This window comes from Syngnathus typhle, linkage group LG5 (genome assembly GCF_033458585.1).
Source record: "Syngnathus typhle isolate RoL2023-S1 ecotype Sweden linkage group LG5, RoL_Styp_1.0, whole genome shotgun sequence".
Classification (NCBI taxonomy): domain Eukaryota; kingdom Metazoa; phylum Chordata; class Actinopteri; order Syngnathiformes; family Syngnathidae; genus Syngnathus; species Syngnathus typhle.
The window spans coordinates 760192-782727 of NC_083742.1; the positions used below are offsets into that span (position 1 = coordinate 760192).

At 46.0% G+C, this 22536-nt stretch overlaps 1 protein-coding gene across 12 annotated transcripts in view; it reads right to left on the minus strand.

Annotated features, from left to right (window-relative positions):
- pias2 (protein inhibitor of activated STAT, 2) overlaps window positions 1–22536 on the minus strand; it is a 180210-nt gene that overhangs the window by 60567 nt on the left and 97107 nt on the right. For 6 of the 12 annotated variants that reach the window (XM_061279699.1, XM_061279701.1, XM_061279702.1 and 3 more), the window contains one exon: window positions 10410–10500. In XM_061279699.1, coding sequence (XP_061135683.1) covers window positions 10410–10500 — 91 coding nt within the window. Of the gene's footprint in view, window positions 1–10409; window positions 10501–11494; window positions 11548–22536 lie in introns of all 12 variants that reach the window. The other 6 variants (XM_061279706.1, XM_061279703.1, XM_061279704.1 and 3 more) reach the window with 2 other exon arrangements.

Below are 22536 nucleotides of genomic sequence, written 5' to 3' on the forward strand. Positions count from 1 at the left end.
ATTCTGAAAACGTGGTCCATGAGGACTTCTGCCGTTTGCTTAGCCGAAGGCAACTTAGGCAGGGCAATGAAGTGAGTCATCTTGGAAAACCGGTCCACCACAGTGACGTCGTCTTCCCCTTTGACGCAGGAAGCCCCGTGACAAAGTCCACCGAGATGTCGGCCAATGGTCGAGAGGGAATGGGGAGGGGTTGCGGCAGACCCACACGGGCGCCGGGGGTGTTCTTATTCCGTGCACAGACGGAGCAGGCTGCAACGTACTCCCTGACGTCTGCCCCCATGGAAGGCCACCAGAATCTCTGTTGTACTACGTAAAGGGTTCTTCGCACGCCCGGATGACAGGCGAGCCGGGAGGTGTGTGCCCAGTGGACAACTTGGGAACGCAGCCTGGGGGAAACAAACAATCGATTCTCTGGGCATCCCCTAGGGGGTGGTTCGTCGCTGTTGGCCTGCTTCACCAGGCCTTCTGTGGGCCAGGTTACTGCTCTCACCACACAGTGAGGGCGGAGAATGGGTTCGGGCTCCTTGGCCACCGGATCTGGACTGTAGATGCGCGATAGCGCATCGGGCTTGATGTTTTTGGCCCCCGGTCTGTAAGACAAGGTGAAATTGAATTGATTAAAGAAGAGGGACCAACGAGCCTGGCGTAAATTCAGTCTTTTAGCTTTCTTGATATATTGTAGGTTCTTGTGGTCAGTCCAAACCAAGAAGGGTTGCTGGGCTCCCTCCAGCCAGTGTCTCCATTCTTCGAGGGCCTGTTTGACCGCCAACAATTCTCGATCCCCCACATAATAATTCTGTTCGGCGGACGTCAGCCGTCGGGACAGGAACGCGCACGGATGAAGCTTGTTGTCTGCCTGGGCCCTTTGTGACAAGACGGCACCGATTCCCTGACTGGAGGCGTCAACCTCCACCACGAACTGACGAGATGGGTCGGGCAGCGTGAGGATCGGGGCGGAGCTGAATCGCCTCTTCAACTCCTGGAAGGCGGCTTCCGCCTTCGCCGTCCAACAGAACGGAACCGTTGGGGAAGTTAGAGCATGCAGTGGAGCCGCTGTGGCACTGAAGCCTCTGATGAACCGCCTATAAAAGTTAGCAAAGCCAAGAAATTGCTGCACTTTTTTGCGGCTATCAGGTATAGGCCATTGTGTCACCGCGCTTACTTTTGCCGAGTCCATCTGTACTTTGCCAGGGGCTATGATGAAGCCAAGGAAAGATACAGTATTGGCGTGGAACTCGCTCTTTTCGGCTTTTACGTAAAGCTGATGATCAAAGAGGCGTTGCAGTACCGTTTTAACATGAGACTCATGGGTCTCCAAATCCGGTGAATAGATCAGGATATCATCCAAATACACATAAACAAAATGATCTAAAAAGTCTCTCAGTACGTCATTAATCATGGCCTGGAAAACAGCGGGTGCATTGGTGAGGCCAAACGGCATTACGAGGTACTCAAAGTGTCCTCTGGGAGTGTCGAATCCCGTCTTCCATTCATCGCCCTCCCGAATGCCCACGAGGTGGAACGCGTTGCGCAAATCTGGCTTGGTGAACACCCGAGCTTGCTGCAATTGATCGAATACGGCTGACATGAGTAGAAGGGGATATCGATTCTTAATTGTGATCTGATTGAGGGGACTGTAGTCTATGCAGGGGCGTAGGGTACCGTCTTTTTTGCCCACAAAGAAGAAACCGGCCTCCCCAAGGGATGACGATGGTCTGATCAACCCCGCTTTAAGTGACGCGTCAATATAATCATTGAGAGCCTGCTTTTCGGGGCCCGAAAGGGAATAAAGTCTCCCCTTGGGTACTGTAGCGCCGGGCAAAAGATCTATGGCGCAGTCGTAAGGACGGTGGGGCGGTAGAGAGGTAACCTTGACTTTGCTGAATACCTCCGCGAGTTGATGGTAACATACGGGAACTCCGTTTAGATCTGGGGTTTCAGGGTCTGGGACAGGAGAAACAGAGTCTGGGTTAGAACCACGTGTAGGGTTTATTAGGTAAGATTATTGGTGCTTCGCTCCCCTCCTTGAAGGACATTTACACCTCCCATCTCACCCGCAAGGCAACCACGATTGTGAGTGATGTGAGTCACCCCGCTCACTCTTTGTTTGAGCTTCTGCCCTCTGGGAAGAGGTACAGGAGCCTGCGCTCCCGCACCACCAGACTCTCCAACAGCTTCATACTCCAGGCTGTTAGGATCCTGAACTCGCCCCCCCTTTCTGCGTAGCGTCCTGTACTTTGCGCTATGCTTATTGTCTGCTGTACGCACACTGGCTCAGTTTTGCTCCTCTTATTTATCGGGTTATTTGTTTATTATTTATTCATCACTCATTTTATTTATTATTTATTGTTTGTGCCTTCTTGTTTTTATTTTGTGTCGTCTACTTGTATGTTTATCGTGTACTGTGTCTCGTCACCGTGGAGGAAACGGAATCTCGGTTTCTTTGTGTGTCTTGACATATGAAGGGATTGACAATAAATCTGACTTTGACTTTGACTTATTGGGGGGTTAGGTTCGATACATGACACTTGGCAATGGGGTCCCCATCCCCTTATCTCCCCGGACTCCCAGTCCATGGTTGGGTTGTGGCGTTTTAGCCACGGATACCCGAGGATAAGCGGATTCATGGGGGAGGTTACTACAAGCAGTCTTACTTTCTCATGATGATTCCCGAAAGACAGTGAGAGGGGTTCGGTTACCTGGGATATATCAAAAAGTGCTTGACCATTGAGCGCCTAGGCCAGGGGTGGGCAAACTTTTTGACTCGCGGGCCGAACTGGGTTCTAAATTTGGACCGGAGGGCCGGACCAGGAGCAGATGGACGTAGGCGTTGTGTGAAGTCATATAAGCGACCTGTAAAGGTCATTGCATAAAAGATCTTGGCCTTTAGTAGGTAGTAAAGCATGGATATTCCAAACAAGTTTTTTGAAAACAAATGCATTTATTAACAGCATTAAAAAAAAAAAATTCACTAAAAAACTGCTATCAGTGATTCTCATAAAATACGACACTGTTATTATGAATAACAATCTCCATCACTTCAATGCCTGCAGGTCAGATTAATGAAAGATGTTTATCTCATGAGATCACATCAAACGGCAAACATTCTGACCAAATATATCATCTTGAAGAATCGGTGAAAGCATACATCCAAATAAAGTAATCAAAACAGCAACACGGTGAGGGGTATCTGAAAATCAGAGCAGAGTTTTAACTCGCAAACACCTGGTAACAGAGGTGAGGAAACGGGAAACACTTGCTTAAAGTAAGCCTTAAGAACTTTACAGGTTAAGATTAGTCGCAAATAGGTGGTGCATCAATGTCCTTGAGCATCCTGCATTGTTTGAAAAACTTGAGAGCCTCCCGTTCATTTTCAGTGGGAACAGTGTTGTTGGTGTCCCTTTTTTGCTAGTGCGTCATAGTCTGGAGTAAAATTTGTTGTGGCAATTCTTAGGCGAGATCCGAGGTGTTGGTCCGTTTACCTTGATCTGTGACGGGTTGATGTTGATGTGGCTGAACGCGAGTACGTCGAGCCAAATTGGCCACTCTTTTTTAAACACTCGGCACTCACTTCTTTTTTTCGGGCCACTCATTTTAATGGAAGGATTCCAGGGGAAGGTTTGTGGGTGGCTTTAGCGCAAAACTGCATCTGAAAGCTCAGCGCGCGAATTATAAGAATGCTGTCGTCAAAGCCCACGCTCTAAATTCGGGACTGATACGAATAGAGCGAGAGTGCGCCAAGTCCGTACTACTGAGTACGTACACGCACTTGTGAGTGTGCACCGAGCTTTCTGACACGGCTTCCGGTAGTAAATGCGCAGGCGAGCGCTTCGCCATCTACTGGGAAAACGCAGTCATTGCAGGCAAAATGACAAAAAAAAAAAAAGTTTAATAATACAATTTATTCAGGGTTGGCGGGCCGGATTAAACGGTCCCGTGGGCCGGATGTGGCCCGCGGGCCGTAGTTTGCCCACCCCTGGCCTAGGCCTTCACGGTCGTATCTAGCAGTTCGGTCTTTACCCCTAATCTCCGAGCAAATGCCCAGTCAATCAAACTCTCATCAGCCCCGGAGTCTATTAACACACCAAGTTTAGTGACCTTTCCTAGGCAGGTAAGTGTGCCGATGGGTAGGGCCCGATCCTTCTGCTGGACAACGGAGAAGGTGCTCACCGTCAGGTTCTTCCTCACCGGGCAGGAGAGGAGGATATGTCCTTGCGCACCGCAATAGTAGCATCTGCCTTCCTGGCGTTGGCGCTACCTTTCCTCCTCACTCAACTTGGCCCGGCCAAGCTGCATAGGTTCAGTCCCAGGCGGTAGCAGAGCCGTGTTCGGCCTTTGGCGGTGCGTCTCGAGGGGTGACGGCCCAACCACTGACACGGGGGGGAAGGCGGTCGCGATCCGGCTTGTCCTGCAATCTATTGTCCGTGCGGATAGCCAGCGCGATGAGAGCGTCGAGGTCAGCGGGGAGGTCGAGGGGGATGAGTTGGTCCTGGATGGGTCCGAAAAGGCCCCTGAGAAAAACATCATCCAGGGCCGTCGAGTTCCACCCGCATTCCGCGGCCAGAGTGCGGAAGCGGATCGCGTAGTCGCTGACCGTCTCTCGACCCTGGGTCAGCTGGCACAGCTCCTGCGCCTTCTCTCGGTCCGAGGAGACCGGATCGAACACCGTGCGCAGGGCCTCTATGAAAGCGGAGAGGGAATGACAGGTAGCGGAATCCCTGGCCCATTCTGCAGTCGCCCACGCCCGGGCCCTTCCCGTCAGGTACGAGACCATATACACCACCCGGGAGCGTTCCGTGGGGAAGTCGCCTAGGGACCGTTCGAACTGCATCTCACACTCGGTGATAAAGGCTCTGCTGAGCCCGGGTTCACCAGTGTATCGTTCCGGGGGGGCCAGTCTGACGCCCATCGCCATGGGAGCGGGAGCAGGACGATCCACCGGGGAAGCAGCTGGTGGACTGGGCGTCGCTGCTGGTACCGCGGTCAGAAGCGTGAGAACGTCTTGCATTTGCCTGCTCGGTGTTCCCACCTGGGCGGCCACCGCCTCTCTGAAGTCTTCCTGAGTCTTCACTCCAAGTCTTGGACTCCAAGACCCAGGGCATCTACTTGCTTCTGGTGTTGGGCGAGCTGCGACGCCTGGGAGCGTACTGTGGCGGCCAGCAGCTCCGACTCTGCCGAGTCCATGACTGGCCAGTGCGTTCTGTCAGGCTTGGAGCAGGGAGAGGACTCGAATGCAGAGTTCCAACAAGAGGTAATAATAATAATAATAATAATAACTGGGATTTATATAGCGCTTTTCTAGATACCCAAAGTCGCTTTACATGTGTGTGTGTGTGTGTGGGGGGGGGGGGGGGCTGGGGGAGGAGGGAGGATAAAGAACAACTTTGTTGGGAAAGAAAACTAAGAAAAGAAAGAAAAAAAGAAAATAAGAAGAACAAAGAAACACCAAGGGCAGGGTCAGTTAGGAAAGGCTAATGTGAAGAGGTGGGTTTTTAGGGTGGTTTTGAAGGTAGGGAGGGAGGGGGCATCTCTGATGTGCCTGGGGAGAGCGTTCCAGAGAGAGGGGGCAGCCACGGAGAAGGCCCTGTCGCCCCAGGTTCGGCGCCTGGTCTTGGGGACCTCCAGGAGGCCGGCATCACTCGACCTGAGGGAACGGGATGGGACGTGTGGCTGGAGGAGGTCAGAGAGGTAGGGTGGAGCCAGGTTATGGAGAGGTGTTTTATTCTCTCAAGCGGAAGACCGTACAAAAACAAAAAGCGCCTCAAGACAAGGGACAAAAGGCAAAAACCCAAAAGCGCCTCAAAACGAGGGAAAAAGGCTGGGAACAGCAAACAAAAAGCGCCTCAAAAATGAGGGAAAACTATGGCAAAAAACCTAACTAAACAAAAAACACCCAGCTCATGCTGGGCAACGGGTATCTTCTATCTATAACTCTCCGGGGATTGCCTGTCACTTCCGGTTTACCTGAGGTCACTTCGGGTCTATTTGGGGTCACTTCCGGTTTGATTTGGGGCACTTCCGGTTCATTCTGGGTTCATTGGGGGCACTTCAGGGTCAATCCAAGATGGGTCAAGCGTTGAATGTGTAAGCATAGTGGAATTGGGGGTGAATGTGAGTGAATATGGTAAGCATAAGGTGAACAAAGTGAATAAGTTTGGAATGGGTTGAATCAATCGCAAAATGTAGAAATTAAAGTAGAAAAACCAAATTGTGGAGAATTTGGTTGAATTTCAAATTTGAAAGTTAGGAATTTTTGATAAGTGGGAAATTGTGGAATAGGTAGGCAAAAGATGAACAGTTGAAAGTTGGAATGGGTTGAAAAATGTAGAAATTAGAGTAGAAAAACGAAGTTTTAGAGAAGTTTGGTTTAATTTCAAATTTGGAATTTTTGCTAAGTGGGAAGGTGTGGAATAGGTAGGCAAAAGATGAACAGTTGAAAGTTGGAATGGGTTGAATCGGTTGAAAAATGTAGAAATTAAAGTAGAAAAACAAAATTGTAGAGAATTTGGTTGAATTTCAAATTTGAAAATTTGGAATATTTGGTGAGTGGGAAGCTGTGGAATAGGTAAGCAAAAGATGAACAGTTGAAAGTTGGAACGGGTTGAATCAGTTAAAAAATGTAGAAGTTAGAGCAAATGTTGAATCCCCATAGAGAATGAATGGGAAAAAAAAAAGTAATTGCGCCAAATCTTTTAGAAATTTGGAACAAAATGAAAAAAAAATGGCTTCAGGAGGTTCAATTTTAGGGTTAAAATGTTGAAACGCGTTTAATCGGACAAGAAATGCCAAAGTTAGCGCAAATGTATCTATTTGGGGCACTTAGTGTTGAAATAAGGTCACTTCCGGTTTAATTCGGGTCATATCCGGTTTATTTGGGGCTTTTCCGGTTCTATTTATTTCACAACCGGTTTAGCAGAGGTCACTTCCGGTTTTTTGGGGTCACTTCTGGTTTAAAAAGGCCACTTCCGGTTTATCTGTGTCACTTCCGGTTTACCTGAGGTCACTTCCGGTCTATTTGGGGTCACTTTCGGTTTGATTTGGGGCACTTCCGGTTCATTCTGGCAGGGCTGTGGACTTGGTCGGATTTTTGCACCTCTTGACCAGGAGCCTCTTGACCAGGAGTCCGAGTCCGAGTCCGGCTGTCCATTTTTTCTGTTAATTCATGTGACTGCTTAGTCTTTATTCAAGGCTAATTTAGATCAAAATCTACGTAAACAATGACAACAGTTTTGTGATGGCATTGTCTTTATTAAACATATAAACGATTACAATAAACAGATACTTTCAAGTTTTAATCATTAATTACACCATTATAGCTCAGACATTTACCTAAACACAAATAATTAGTGACGACCCTACAACTATCGAAACACATCAATGATATAAGCTGGGTGACATAATCGTCCTTGACATTGGTACGTAATGTGCAACTCAACGTGGCCGCATTGATCGTAACTTACGCTCCGTTTCCCCCCCAAATCTAGAGGCCAAACATTGTTCTCTCGCTGCTCCCGGTGTTGTGCTTGATTTGGTTCCCCCGTGAGATCTTCAAAGTCAAAATCAAAGTCAGCTTTATTGTCAATCTCTTCACATGTCAAGACACACAAAGAAACCGAAATTACGTTTTCTCTATCCCACGGTGACGAGACATATTACACGATAGACATACAAGTAAACGACCCAATATAACAACAAAAAGGCACAAACAATAAATAATAAGAGTGATGAATAAATAATAAATAGACAGATAACACAATAAATAAGAGGAGCAAAACTGAGCCAGTGTGCATACAGCAGACAGTAAGCATAGCGCAAAAGTACAGGACGCTACGCAGAAAGGGGAAGCGAGTTCAGGATCCTAACAGCCTGGAGTATGAAGCTGATTGTGAGTCTGGTGGTGCGGGAGCGCAGGCTCCTGTACCTCTTCCCAGAGGGCAGAAGATCAAACAAAAAGTGAGCGGGGTTACTCACATCACTCACAATCGTGGTCGCCTTGCGGGTGAGATGGGAGGTGTAAATGTCCTTCAGGGAGGGGAGTGAAGCACCAATAATCTTACCAGCCGTGTTCACTACGCGCTGCAGGGCCTTCATGTTGTATTCAGTGCAGCTACCACCGCAATCAGCGATACAACTGGAGAGGACGCTCTCAATGGTGCCACGGTAGAATGTAGTCATGACGGCCGGAGGAGCACTTGCTCGCCTGAGTTTCCGCAGGAAGTACAGGCGGCGCTGGGCCTTCTTCGCCAGTGATGCGGTGTTGGTGGACCAGGAGAGATCCTCACTGATGTGCACCCCCAGGAACCTGGTGCTGCTCACTCTCTCCACCACAGCACCGTCGATGGTCAGCGGCGGGTGTTGGGTGTGACCCTTCCGGAAGTCAACAACAATCTCCTTGGTCTTGTTGACGTTCAGCAGGAGGTTGTTGTCCATGCACCACGAGGTCAGAAGGTCAACCTCCAACCTGTATTGAGTCTCGTCGCCCTTGGAGATGAGACCCACCAGAGTCGTGTCGTCAGCAAATTTCACTATGCGGTTGTTGCTCTAGTTTGCAGTGCAGTCATGCGTCAGCAGGGTGAAGAGCAGCGGACTGAGCATGCAGCCTTGGGGGGGCCCCGTGCTCAGCGTGATGCTGGCGGAGATTTTGTTGCCAACACGTACCACCTGAGGCCTCTGACAGAGGAAGTCCAGTAGCCAGTTGCAGAGGTAGGTGCTGAGGCCCAGCTTGTCGAGTTTGCAGATGAGTCGTTGTGGCACAATGGTGTTGAAGGCAGAACTGAAGTCCACAAACAGCAATCTCACATACGATTCCCTTCTCTCCAGGTGGGTGAGGGCCGAGTGGAGGGCAGAGCAGATGGCATCCTCAGCGGACCGTTTGGCTCGGTACGCAAACTGGAAGGGGTCTATGGTGGGGGGGAGAATGGATCTGATGTGCTCCATGACAAGCCGCTCAAAGCACTTCATGATGATGGGCGTCAGTGCCACGGGGCGGTAGTCATTGAAGCAGGACGGAGCAGGTTTCTTCGGCACAGGCACGATAGTGGCAGCCTTGAAACCTGAAGGGATCATGGCGTCTTACGGGTGTTGATAGCGGCAAGCGCCCTCCTCACGCTATCGGCAGAGAGGCACAGGGGCTCCTCGTGTGGAGGGGGAGGGGTCTTCAGCGGGCAAGTGCTGTTCTGAGCGTCGAAGCGAGCAAAGAAGCGGTTAAGATCGTTGAGCAGACGGATGTCGTTCATTCATTTATCCGATTATCCAGCCCAGAGAAATGGCAAACGCAACACGTTATGGGCCCAGGCGGGATATTGGAAGCCGATGGTTAAGACTGTATTTTGACATTGACAAAAACAATTGCGAGCTGTGGGAAGCGGAATTCATAGGACACATGCAGCTGCAAGGACCAAAGGAGACTATCTTGATTAAATGAATTAGATTAGATTAGAAAAGCAATTTACTCAAGGCCAAGCAAGGCCAAACCAGTGTGAAACGGTTCAATGGAAAAGCAACAAAAGTGGTGAAACTCTCTTCATCCTTGCTTGTGAAAAATGTAGCATTTCAGGGATTTTATACAGTCTGTACACCTGTTTCCAATTGATCTTTTGAATGTTCCAAACGAGTGGTTTTTTTTAGTATCCCTCAACTTTTCCAATTTTTTGTTGCCCCTACCCCTAATCTGTGTATTAGAGGAATCAAAGTAAAAAAAATACTTTTTGGAAAATAAACAATAGCATTAATCACTTTGAGCATTCTTTGTTGCATATTTAAATGAGTATAGGTTGAGAAATAGTTGCAAAACATTTTAATCAACATTTTACACAATGTTCCGACTTCATTGGAATTTTACCTTTGTACTTCTCTGTCTCACCTTTGAAAAGGGTTGCGCTATTATTTAGTCAAATCATCACACAATTAGGAAAAAAAATACACTAACTATGGCAAAAGAAAAATAATTATTCGAAATTGAATGAGTCACTGATTATTTAGTGATATATATATATATTATATTTGCATGACTTCCATGCAAGGTAGACTATATGGATTTATTCCCAGTGAAGTTGTGAATTTGAGTGTGGATGTGTGTCTGTCTCTATGGGCCTTGTGATTAACCAGCAATCAATCCAGATCCAGTCTACCTTTCACCTATAGTTGGCTTGAAATGGTCCACCTCCCCACCATTCTGACTAGGTTAAGTGGTGTAGAAAACGGATGAAATTAAATGATAAATATTATCACCCGTCCCCCCCCGTTATCCGCCATCTTGTTCAGTGGTCTCAACATGACTTCAATTTTATATATTTTTATAACAAATCATATAACAGTTGGGTTGAAAGATTTTCCAATTACAAGCCTTATTATAAACAGAAAAGACAAAAGTTCAAATAAAATTAAAGTTTGATGTTGACTGAACTTACTGGTAAAGGAAAAGGTTTTCCATTGACCTTTATACAGAGACTGGTTGGGAAAATGTCTTCTTGTGGGCAACTTGTCTCAGACAAACAAAACCTGACAAAAGACAACAAGACAAAATAATATTAATATTGTCATTTAAGTCAAAACAGTTTAATGGAGGCACAAACCAAACAGTTATTTAAAAATGAAGTATGGTATCTTAAGTGTGGTTTCCATACTTACATTATAGTAGAGGGGGAAACTTTTAGAAACCCAGTTAAGTCATTTGCATGTTTTTTTCTTAAGAAATTAAATATGTTTGAAGGTAAGCGCTGAAATTGTGCCAAGACTGTCAAAATTAGTCCTGAATTGCTGAGATAAGGCATTACACTGTTACACCTTGTCACATGCCCAGAGTTTTTGGGGGAAGGGGCTAAAACAAATGGCGCAACCAAGCCTATGACGTGAGACGACTCCCGCCAACCATTCTCCTCCCCCGCTATATACTGTAAGTACCAAATGGTAGGGCTAGGTTTTTTTTTTTTAATTGAAATCACATATTCAGAGATGGTCTCATGTATCAAATCTGATATTATTTTGTAGTGGTCTTGACTGACACAGAATGAAAAATGTTAATAACTGGTGGCTTATTAACATATTTTACACATACATTCTATATCATTACTATCCAGCCAAGCTCACAAATCAGAAGCTACCGTAATTTTCGGACTATAAGTCGCACTGGAGTATAAGTCGCACCCAGCCATAAAATGCCCAAAAAAGTGAAAAAAAAACCATATATATGTATATAAGTCGCTCCTGAGTATAAGTCGCCCCCCCACCCATACTATGAAAAAAAACACGACTTATAGTCCGAAAATTACGGTACATGTTATTTATGAGCAGTTCACAAAAAATCAGCTTTGAGTTGAGAGAGCGCGAGACAGAGAGATAGACAGAGAGAGAGACAGAGAGACAGAGAAATAGAGACAGAAAGACAGAGAGACAGAGAGACAGACAGACGGACGGACAGACAGAGAGTAAATACAATAATGTAACACTTAAAGGGGCACAAGATGACATTTCGACCATTATAAAACAGACTTACAACCTGTTGAATGGTACCGTTGTGATGGCCTGATCGCGTCTGTATCGCTTTGACTAGCCCACCAAAAAATTGAGGGGGGTGGCAGGAACCCTGCCACATGAAAAAGTACAAGTGTGCGTACATGCTTAATGGGCTGTTGACCGGTACTACATTGTGGATCATTTGGTACCAGACCACACAAGAAACAATAAATAACTTGCATTATTTCCATTTTATTTATCTAAGTCTGAACGATCTTTTATTTTGAAAAATGGACCGGACTCTCTCCTACTCCTCAGTGATGTGAATATAACATTTCTCATGTTATGTTGTTGTCGCGATGTTATGAAGACGCTGCTTGTTAAGTTGCATAGGAGTAGACAGTGGATTCACGTTTATTATTATATTATATTGGGGTGTTCACATACAGTATTTCCGCCATGGAACTAAGGGTGAAAAGATGTGTTGGGAACGTGGTGTTTCTGTGGGCCAACTCCCGCCAGTTTCGATTTCGCTGAGTGCGTAGAAGGTAGACAACTTACTAAGCCTTCACAAATCATTAGTCAGCCCAATAACAACCTGATGGCAAAACAGTTAGAAATTCACACACTAAACGCACTGCCACAAGCAGCACTTAACTCAGTCTCCATGAGGACCAAGCTGCTTTGACCAGCTACCCCCATCGAATGAGTGGCCTCAACCATATCCGAAAGTACATCCTGCTCTCGATGCTTTACCTTTGGATTGCCCATATTATGTGTACTATGTGTCCTCTCTACATCCATTGCAGCCTGGTCATCCTGGAAGAAGGATCCTCCCATCTGTGGTCTCTTCTCAAGGTTTCTCATTTCCCCTAGTAGGAGTTTTGAGTTTTTCCTTGCCCTCCTGGGAGTTTAAGATCAGGGGATGTTTGAGAATAATTGTCAATTTTTGCACATGTTGTCAAAGTCAAAGTCAAAGTCTGCTTTATTGTCAACATCTTCACATGCCGAGACACAAAAAGACATCGAAATTACGTTTTCCCTATCCCACGGTGACAAGACATATTACACGATAGACATACAAGTAAACGCAATATAAAAAACAAAAAGGCACAAACAATAAATAAGAGTAACAATAAATAATAAATAAATAGATAACACAACAGATAAAAGCCAGTGTGCATACAGACAGTAAAAGTACAGGACGCTACGCAGAACGGGGAAGCGAGTTCAGGATCCTGACAGCCTGGAGTATGAAGCTGTTTGAGAGTCTGGTGGTGCGGGAGCGCAGGCTTCTGTACCTCTTCTCAGAGGGCAAAAACCTGAATTTTGTTAACTACCTAAATGTTGTACAGAGGCCAAGATGTACCGGAGTCAAATTCCTTGTTTAGCATGCTCAAACTTGGCAAATAAAGATTGATTTGATTTGATTTTAGGCACACATAAAGGAGCGCCGTTGTGCTGCAATCCTATCCGGACCAACAATACCTGTGTGCGGGTCTCATGAAATACATTTTTCTTTTGCAAAGGAATTCCTGGCGTGATATGTGGTCCGCAACCTTGATACCCAGTCCAGGTCACCAAGACGGATTTTTTTTTTTGTTGCCACATTAATATGGCTCCCGGTTTCTGGATAATTCCAGTTGACATTTGCCAACAACGAATATCGACATGGGGGGCTTCAAGAGTACGGGTTACTAAACCCTTGGTAAGGTCAGTTCGACGTTGGTCATATACAACCAATGTCAAAATTTGGTGCACATTTTCAGCAAAATGTCGGATTTGTTTCCAGTGAGGGTTGGACTCCGCTAAAACTGCCCTTTGTCACAGATTCTGTTCGTAAACAGGGACAAATCAATATTTTCCCATGCAATTCTGACACTGGGAGTTAAATGCAATGGCTATGTATTAACATTTCATAAAATCTTGATTTTTTTTTTTATTCATGGCCAATAAACTATATAAAATGGCTTTTTGGTAACTTTTCTTCATGGCCAAACTGGTCGACCTAAACTCATCCTCAAAAAAATACCGTTTTTTTCCGTGTATAATGCGCAAAATTCGACTAATTTATTGTCCTAAAATCTGGGGTGCGCATTATACATGGGTAATTTTTAAAAATAATTTTTTTTTTTTTTTTTTTAAGAAAATCATGGTACAACAAAACCAACAACAGGACTGGCCGACAAAGACGTGGAACAAAAAGACAGGGTGACATCGCCAAAGACAGGAACAGAAACCAAACAGACATCATGACAGTAACACATGCAATGATCCGACGGTGAGCGAGGGGCAGACAGGACTAAAATACAAAACACGTTACATTGATTGAGGTGACACAGGAAGGGAGGGGCGACGCGAACAGAAACTATGGCAACCTAGACACATAGCAAAACTGGGGACGAGACATGACAAATCTCCATCGAAATAAAACTTGAAATCACCTTTCTTTTTGTTTGTTGTCAATCGCGCATCGCATTCAGCCATCCTGCCCAAAACACTTAGTCAGTAAAAATCATAATTGACGACACATCGTTTGATGCGATGGTGCAATCCTTGATGGTGTGTTATTGTCAAATATTGATTGTTTTTTTAATCTCCATCGCGGACCGGACGTCATACCGAGGCAGTATCACTGCGCATGCGCACTATGGATCCGATGCGCAGAACGGATGCGCAAGACACGTCCGCTATATAAAGAGCGAGAGTTGTTTTCTTCCTATTAGTTTCAATTCACAGTTTAATTAGCAGTTTCAATCAGCAAATAACAAAATGCGTATTACAGGTAATATTTTATTTCACAACACTTTGCCTTGTTCCTTTCGTCTTTGCTGTTCACTTCAAACATGCTCCATACGAACGCAATGCTCTCGTATCAGACGCTTGCTCGATCACCTGCTCGTTTGCTGTCACAATGTACCCTACACAAATCCGAAACATTTGTTGCGGCTCCGAGTCACGACGAGGGGCAAGTTTTGGTTTCCAAGGGTGTTTTTATTCCTCTTCAACTACTCTCCCATACAGAGCCGCCTTTTTCACATGTCCGCGCTGATCGCGGTGGTGCCGGAGGAGCGTTAGCTAGCCTGAGTTTCTGCAGGAAGTACAGGCGGCGCTGGGCTTTCTTTGCCAGTGTCGTCAATTATGAATTTTACTGACTAAGTGTGTTGGGCAGGATGGCTGAATGCGATGCGCGCTTGACAACAAACAAGAAGAAAGGTGATTTCAAGTTTTATTTCGAGGGAGATTTGTCATGTCTCGGCCCTTAGTTTTGCTATGTGTCTAGGTTAAGTCAAGTCAAGTCAAGTTTATTTGTATAGCCCTAAATCACAAGCAGTCTCAAAGGGCTTCACATAGACAGAAATTGACAATTATTCTCAAAGCATCCCCTCATCTTAAGCTCCCAAAAGGGCAAGGAAAAACTTAAAAACCCCTACCGGGGGAAAATGAGAAACCTTGAGAAGGGACCACAGATGGAAGGATCCCCCTTTCAGGATCACCAGGTTGAAATGGATGCAGAAAGGGCACAAATGATACAACATGAAAATCAATGGAATAAAAAGTGGATATCCAAGTCAGAGCAGAGGGCTGCCGAAGGAGCCCTCAATTGTCCTGGCAGTGGCAGGTTGCCATAGTTTCTGTTCGCGTCGCCCCTCCCTTCCTGTGTCACCTCAATCAATGTAACGTGTTTTGTATTTAAGTCCTGTCTGCCCCTCGCTCACCGTCGGATCATTGCATGTGTTACTGTCATGATGTCTGTTTGGTTTCTGTTCCTGTCTTTGGTAATGTCACCCTGTCTTTTTGTTCCACGACTTTGTCGGTCAGTCCTGTTGTTGGTTTTGTTGTACCATGATTTTCTTAAAAAAAATAAAAAAAAAAATTAAAATTTTTTGTACCCATGTATTGATTGATTGATTGATTGATTGTTTATTTATTTATAATGCGCACCCCAGATTTTATGACAATAAATTAGTTAAATTAGTTAAAGTTAAACAGGCTAGGCAGAGTCACACATGATCACACGGGCGAGGCAGAGTCGCCCCCTTGCAAGTGGGTGGCCATTAGTATAAGAGTAGGAATAATGGAGGTGGGGGTTAGACCAATCTCGCAAAGAAGTGTCTCTATCTTTCTGGCATACATTTAATAGTTCAATTTAGAAGGCAGCCTCCTGGTGATTACTATTAGCATAGCGAGCAGTAAAGATAAAGAACTGGCAAAATAAACAAGACCATACCACTTTTAGTGTTCTAAAACTCGAACATGTTTCGACCGATTATTACCATTCTGACGTCAACATACAGTGGTACTTCTACTTACGAACTTAGTTGGTTCCACAATCGGGTTTGTAAGTAGAAACGTAGAAGCAACGTTCTCCATCTGGAAAGAGGTACAGAGGCCTGCGCTCCCGCGCCACCAGACTCTCAAACAGCTTCATACTCCAGGCTGTTAGGATCCTGAACTCGCTCCCCCGTTCTGCGTAGCGTCCTGTACTTTTACTGTCTGTACTGTCTGTATGCACACTGGCTCTTATTTGTTGTGTTATCTGTGTATTTATTATTTATTATTACTCTTATTATTTATTGTTTGTCCCTTTTTGTTTATGATGTTTTTTACTTTTGCGCTATGCTTGCTGGCTCCGTTTTGCGCCTCTTATTTATTGTGTTATCTGTTTATTTATTATTTATTCATCACTCTTACTATTGATTGTTTGAATTTTTGCCTTCTTGTCTTTATATTGTGTCGCGTACTTGTATGTCTATCGTGTTATGTGTCTCGTCACCGTGGGATAGAGAAAAACGTAATTTCGGTCTCTTTGTGTGTTGTGACATGTGGAGAGATTGACAATAAAGCTGACTTTGACTTTTTGACTTTGAACCAATGTAAAAGCAAATAACGCGTGCCGGGCTATCCCAAAAGTCACACTTTTTGCCCTATTACTCTGTTTAAAACATACAGAAAAGGACTGTTATAATTTTGCTTTTTCAAATCTTTATAATAAAAAATAAAAGTCACTTTATTCTTAACCTCACAACTTTGCTTGGGGATGGGGTAAACTGTTCTAATTTTCTACACTTGCTAAAAATACTCCAGAGAGGACACAGAAAAAGTCAGGCTGATACATTTTTTTTTATGCTTTCACCTACAGCAATGTGCTCACGTATTCTTGATTACTTTTTGGTGCAATTATTTGAGTTTTCTGGCTGTGTGAATGGTCAGTGAACGCAACTCGCATAGAACGTGAATAAAGTGAAAGAAAAGGAATCTAGCGTCTATAAAGGGAAATTGACAACACTAAAGTGTGTTCTTCATGTTTTTATTAAAAACAAGCTGATACTGTCTACTTTGTATTCTACTTTGGAAGAACACGGCCATACTTTGGCATGCTCCTTTATGATTTTGAGTTTCATATCCTTAGACACCGGCGGTAAGGGAAGCCGTCAAGCTGGAGAAGGAGTCCTATTGGGCCGTTTTGGCCTGTTGGACTCCGAAGGGAGCCGACGGGTACCAGGTGGCCAACCGGAACGCGGCTTCAGGGGTTGCTGAGGCAAAAACCCGGGCATGGGAGGAGTTTGATGAGGCCATGGAGAATGACTTCCCGACAACTTCGAAGAAATTCTGGTCCACCATCCGGCGTCTCAGGAGGGGGAAGCAGTGCACCGTCAACACTGTTTACAATGGAGATGGTGTGCTGCTGAACTCGACTCGGGACGCTGTGAGTCGGTATGGAAAATACCTCAAAGACTTCCTCAATTCCACCGACATGTATTACATTTTGGAAGCAGGCCCTGGAGACTCTAAGGTGGACTCTCCAATCTCTGGGGTTGCAGTGTGGTTTTCGTCCTGGCCGTGGAACAGTTCCCTCCGGAAGTTCTATGGAGGGGTGCTGAAACAACTGATAAGGGCGGTTCGTCCCTGTATCATCAATGCCAGAGTTTGATCCGCATTTCCTGCAGTAAGTCGGATTTGTTACCAGTGAGGGTTGGAGCCCGCCAAGGCTGCCCTTTGTCACCAATTCTGTTCATAACTTTTATGGACAGAATTTCTAGGCGCAGCCGAGGCATTGAGGGTGTCCAGTTTGGGGACCTCAGCATTGCATCTCTGCTTTTTGCAGACGACGTGGTGCTGTTGGTGTCTTCAAGCCGTGATCTCCAGCTCTCACTGGAGCGCTTCACAGCCGAGTGTGAAGCGGTCAGGATAACGGTCAGCACCTCCAAATCTGAGTCCATGGTCCTCAGTCGGAAAAGGGTGGAATGCCCCTCTGGATCGGGGATAAGATCCTGCCCCTAAGTGGAGGAGTTCAAGTATCTTGGGGTCTTGTTCACGAGTGAGGACAGGATGGAGCGTGAAATCGACAGGTGGATTGGTGCAGCGTCGGCTGTAATGCGGACTCTGTACCGGTCCATCGTGGTGAAGAGAGAGCTGAGCAAAAAGGCAAAGCTCTCAATTTACCGGTCGATTTACGCTCCTACCCTCACCTATGGTCACGAGCTATGGGTCGTGACCGAAAGAACGAGATCCCGGATACAAGCGGCCGAAATGAGTTTTCTCCGCAGGATGTCCGGGCTCTCCCTTAGAGATAGGGTGAGAAGTTCGGTTATCCGGGAGAGACTCGGAGTAGTCGCTACTCCTCCACGTTGAGAGGACCCAGATGAGGTGTCTCGGGCATTTCATCAGGATGCCTCCTGGACGCCTCCCTGGGGAGGTGTTCCGGGCATGTCCCACCGGTAGGAGACCCCGGGACGACCCAGGACGCGCTGGAGGAATCTCAAAGTGCTACACGGCAAGTAAAAACAAGAAAACAAAGCGAGGACAAGTATAAAACAACTGGACGACAACCAGGATGTGAGAACAGGATTACGGAAACGCTAGAGTAAAGAGGTCAGTTTTAATTCCGGTTTTGAAAGAGTCAGTGGATTGGATTGGGTTGCTCTTAGGTGGTCGGGGAGGGAGTTCCACAGTGTGGGGGCTGCATGGCAGAAGGCCCGGTCGCCCATGGTGCGCAACTTGGTTTTCGGGACGTGGAGAAGGTGTGAATTGGATGAGCGGAGGCTTCGGGTGGCAGGTTTTGGGGCAAGGAGTTCTTTGAGGTATGGGGTAGCATGTCCGAGGATACACTGGTGAGTGAGGAGGGCGATCTTATAATCAGTTCGGAATTTGATGGGGAGCCAGTGCAGAGAACGGAGGATGGGTGTTATGTGGTCACTTCTCCGCACCCTCATCAGGATCCTCTGGAGGCTCTTGCTAGGGATCCTGATGAGGAGTGCCTGGAGGAGACAAAGGCGTGGACAAGTTTCTCAGCATCCGTCAGGGTAAGTGTGGGGTGGAGTTTGGAAATATTCCTGAGGTGGAAGAAGGAGGTTTTGCAGATATGTTTTATGTGTACTCTAGGTTGAGGGTCCAGTTTCACACCCAGGTTGGTGACAGTAGCTGAGAGGGGGATAGTGTGACCGGCGAACGAGATGCCGTTATTGGGCAGGTATGGATCTGATGGGGAGTGCCAATGTAAGATGTAAGATGGCGTCGCCCCAGTCGGCTGCGGCTGCTACGGCTCTCGACGCATTTTCACATAATATGCCACCTAGGGCACTACAAGTAACACAAAGTTTAGGTAATCCATCCAGTAGGTTAGCATATGATCGCCAGCGCCTGCTGGAGGTACGGTCATCAAGTGTTTTTGGACTCGTAGACACGACTACCCTTGCCGGAGTGCTTCGGGCCCTAGCCCCGGAAGCTCACGATGCAGCGGGCTCGCTGGGCAGCACATGCTGGAGGAGGAGTAAGCGGAGGCGGTGCGACCGGCGGTGGAAGCGCGGCTGTCGAGGTGGGCTAACGGCTAAGCTGAAGGCTAGCCCCTACAAACCGCCGCTTCCATCCATCTTCCTCTCCAACGTCCGCTCACTGGATAATAAAATGGACCATCTACAACTGGAACTCTCTTCAAAGAGGGAGGTTAGAAACTGCTGCGCTTTCATCCTGACGGAGACATGGCTGAACTCATCAATACCGGACAACGCCGCTAGCCTGGAGGGGCTAGCTACATTCTGCGCCGACAGAAACAGCAAACTGAGCGGTAAATCCCGAGGAGGTGGGCTGTGTGTCTACATCAACAACAGCTGGTGCAAAAATGCGAGATCTGTCGCCAGCTTCTGCTCTTCGGACATCGAGCTTTTGACTGTTAACTGCAGACCCTTCTACCTGCCCAGGGAGTTTACTGTTGTTAGCATCACGGCTGTGTATGTCCCTCCTAGCGCTAATACTAAAGAGGCCATGAGCGTTCTCTATCTGTAATGCTAATCCCTGCTTACAGGCCCCTGCTGATCAGAGCAAAACCTACAGTGAGGCAGGTGAGGGTGTGGTCTGAGGGGGCCATGGAGGCGCTCCAGGACTGCTTTGAGTGCTCTGACTGGGACATGTTCAGATCAGCAGCAACATATGACAATAAGATCGACATTGATGAGTACGCCATGACTGTGTCAGCCTACATCAACAAATGCACCGAGGACGTCAGCACCAGGGCTGTGGACTCGGTTCGGACTCGGGGACTCGGACTCTGTCATTTTTGCCGGACTCGGACTCGGTGCTGATTTTGACCGAGTCCACCGAGTCCGACAATAAGAAAAAGAGGCAAGACGCAGCCAGAGAGTGTCAGGTTACAGTAGGAGTTAAAGATTAAGATTAAAGATTAAAGTCCCAATGATCGTCACACACACACCTGGGTGTGGTGAAATTTGTCCTCTGCATTTAACCCATCCCCGTGTGATTTTAATCCATCCCCTGGGGGAGAGGGGAGCAGTGAGCAGCAGCGGTGCCGCGCTCGGGAATCAGTTGGTGATCTAACCCCCCAATTCCAACCCTTAATGCTGAGTGCCAAGCAGGGAGGCAATGGGTCCCATTTTTATAGTCTTTGGTATGACCCGGCCGGGGTTTGAACCCACAACCTTCCAGTCTCAGGGCGGACACTCTACCACTAGGCCACTGAGTTGGAAGAAGCAGTAAAAACTCCACCAAACTCGTAATGACCCGTGATATATGTTATATCCTTACTATTTTCCAGGTTCTTAGATAGCAAGAATAGGTCTGACAACGACGTGAATGATAACTGCTTTATTCCTTACTCACAGTGCGTTCACAGGGCGTACCACAACAACAAAGAATGCCCATCCCACTTCCGGGGTATTTCTACTACGGAATTTGAGTGAGCCCAAAATACACAACATCTCTTCCCCTCTTACAATGAACGTGCTATATGCATGAACAACATAGTCTTATGCACCTATAACTTGACATCTTCAAGATCTATCAATAACTACCATTAAACAATTATCATATATGGTCCAGACAATTATGACAATAATATTCCCATGAAACCTTAACTTTGCGTGAGGGTGGACTACCTCGAATTATAGCGAAAAACCGATGTCGTACGGCCTCGTACTGCGTCAGCACTATGTTGTTTTCAATAAAAACATGAAGAACTCATGTTTGCGTCAGTCAATTTTTATTTTTATAAAGGATTATTCTCATTTGATGTCTTTAAATTCATCCGCGTTCTGCCATTGAAGCGGGGTGCATTCAAAGACCAGTCGTACAGACGGAACACTCAATCACTTCACCAAAACGCAACAATATAATTACGTGAGCTCTTTGCATAAACCTCTGCAAAGGAACTCCTCTTTTTGGGTACAGGCTACAAGGAGTATATATTACAAAGGAGACTTTATACTTAATTGTGATCATCATTCATCCATCCATCCATTTTATTTTATTACTCAGGTATTTTCAAAGCAAATTAATATTGTTGCATTTATTAATTTGCTTTAACATGACAGCGCAATATAATCAAAAGCTGACACGATAGCAATGTCAAACGTGTTCATTTAAGAAAAAGCCACACACGTTTTGTGATCAAATCTTTCATAACGAGAATGATTTGAGTAAATTGATTTTACAATTTGTATCCCCCCCTCCCCACCATCTGTCACTTTGCTTGGGACAAAAGGAGCCTTCAGAACTGAAATTTCTTCTCAATTATTCATTCAAATCAATTCACTCAAATCATTCTCGTTATGAAAGATTTGATCACAAAACGTTTCCACGGGACCCACCAACCCTGAACAAATTGTATTATTAAACTTTTTTTTTTTGGTCATTTTGCCTGCAATGACTGCGTTTCCCCAGTAGATGGGGCCTGCGCATTTACTACCGGAAGCCGTGTCAGAAAGCTCGGTGCACACTCACAAGAGCGTGTACGTACTCAGTAGTACGGACATGGCGCACTCGCGCTCTATTTGTATCAGTCCCGAATTTAGAGCGTGGGCTGTGACGACAGCATTCTTGTAATTCGCGCGCTGAGCTTTCAGATGCAGTTTTGCGCTAAAGCCACCCACAAAGCTTCCCCTGGAATCCTTCCATTAAAATGAGTCGCCCAAGGAAAAGCAAGGTGGACACAGTGCCGAGCGTTTAAAAGAGAGTGGCCAATTTGGCTCGACGTACGCGACGTGACGTTAAGCCACATGAACGTCAACATCAACCCGTCACAGATCGAGGTAAACGGACCAAAACCTCGGATCTCGCCTAAGAATTGCCACAACAAATTTTACTCCAGACTATGGCCCACTAGCAAACTTTAACAAAAAAGACAGCGGTGTCTACAAGCCTACTGGAACCTACAAAAAGATTATAAGGAAGGAACACAAGAACTTTAAGAGACTGCTCATATGTGTCAGAGAGATTCTGCTCTGACAACTGAGCTGAACTTTTATCTGTTAATATTGTGCATGGCACAACAGAAAGTTCCATGGCTTTTTTTTCTATGAAGATCGCAGAGAGAGTTATTTAGTTATTATTTATTTCCTGTTTTTTCTGTGACGAACTCAGAGAGGGTTATTTAGTTATTATTTATTTCATTAATAGTGTTATTATTTGTTTCCTGACTTTTTTTGTAAAGAACCTGGAAAGGGTTATTAAATAACCGTTATTTGGTAATGTGTGGCTTTCTAGAAAACAATTCATTTTTTAAGCTCCCCTAGGATCGTCACACTTTTTCTGTTATAAACTGCCATCGGCCCCCCATCAGAGAAGGGA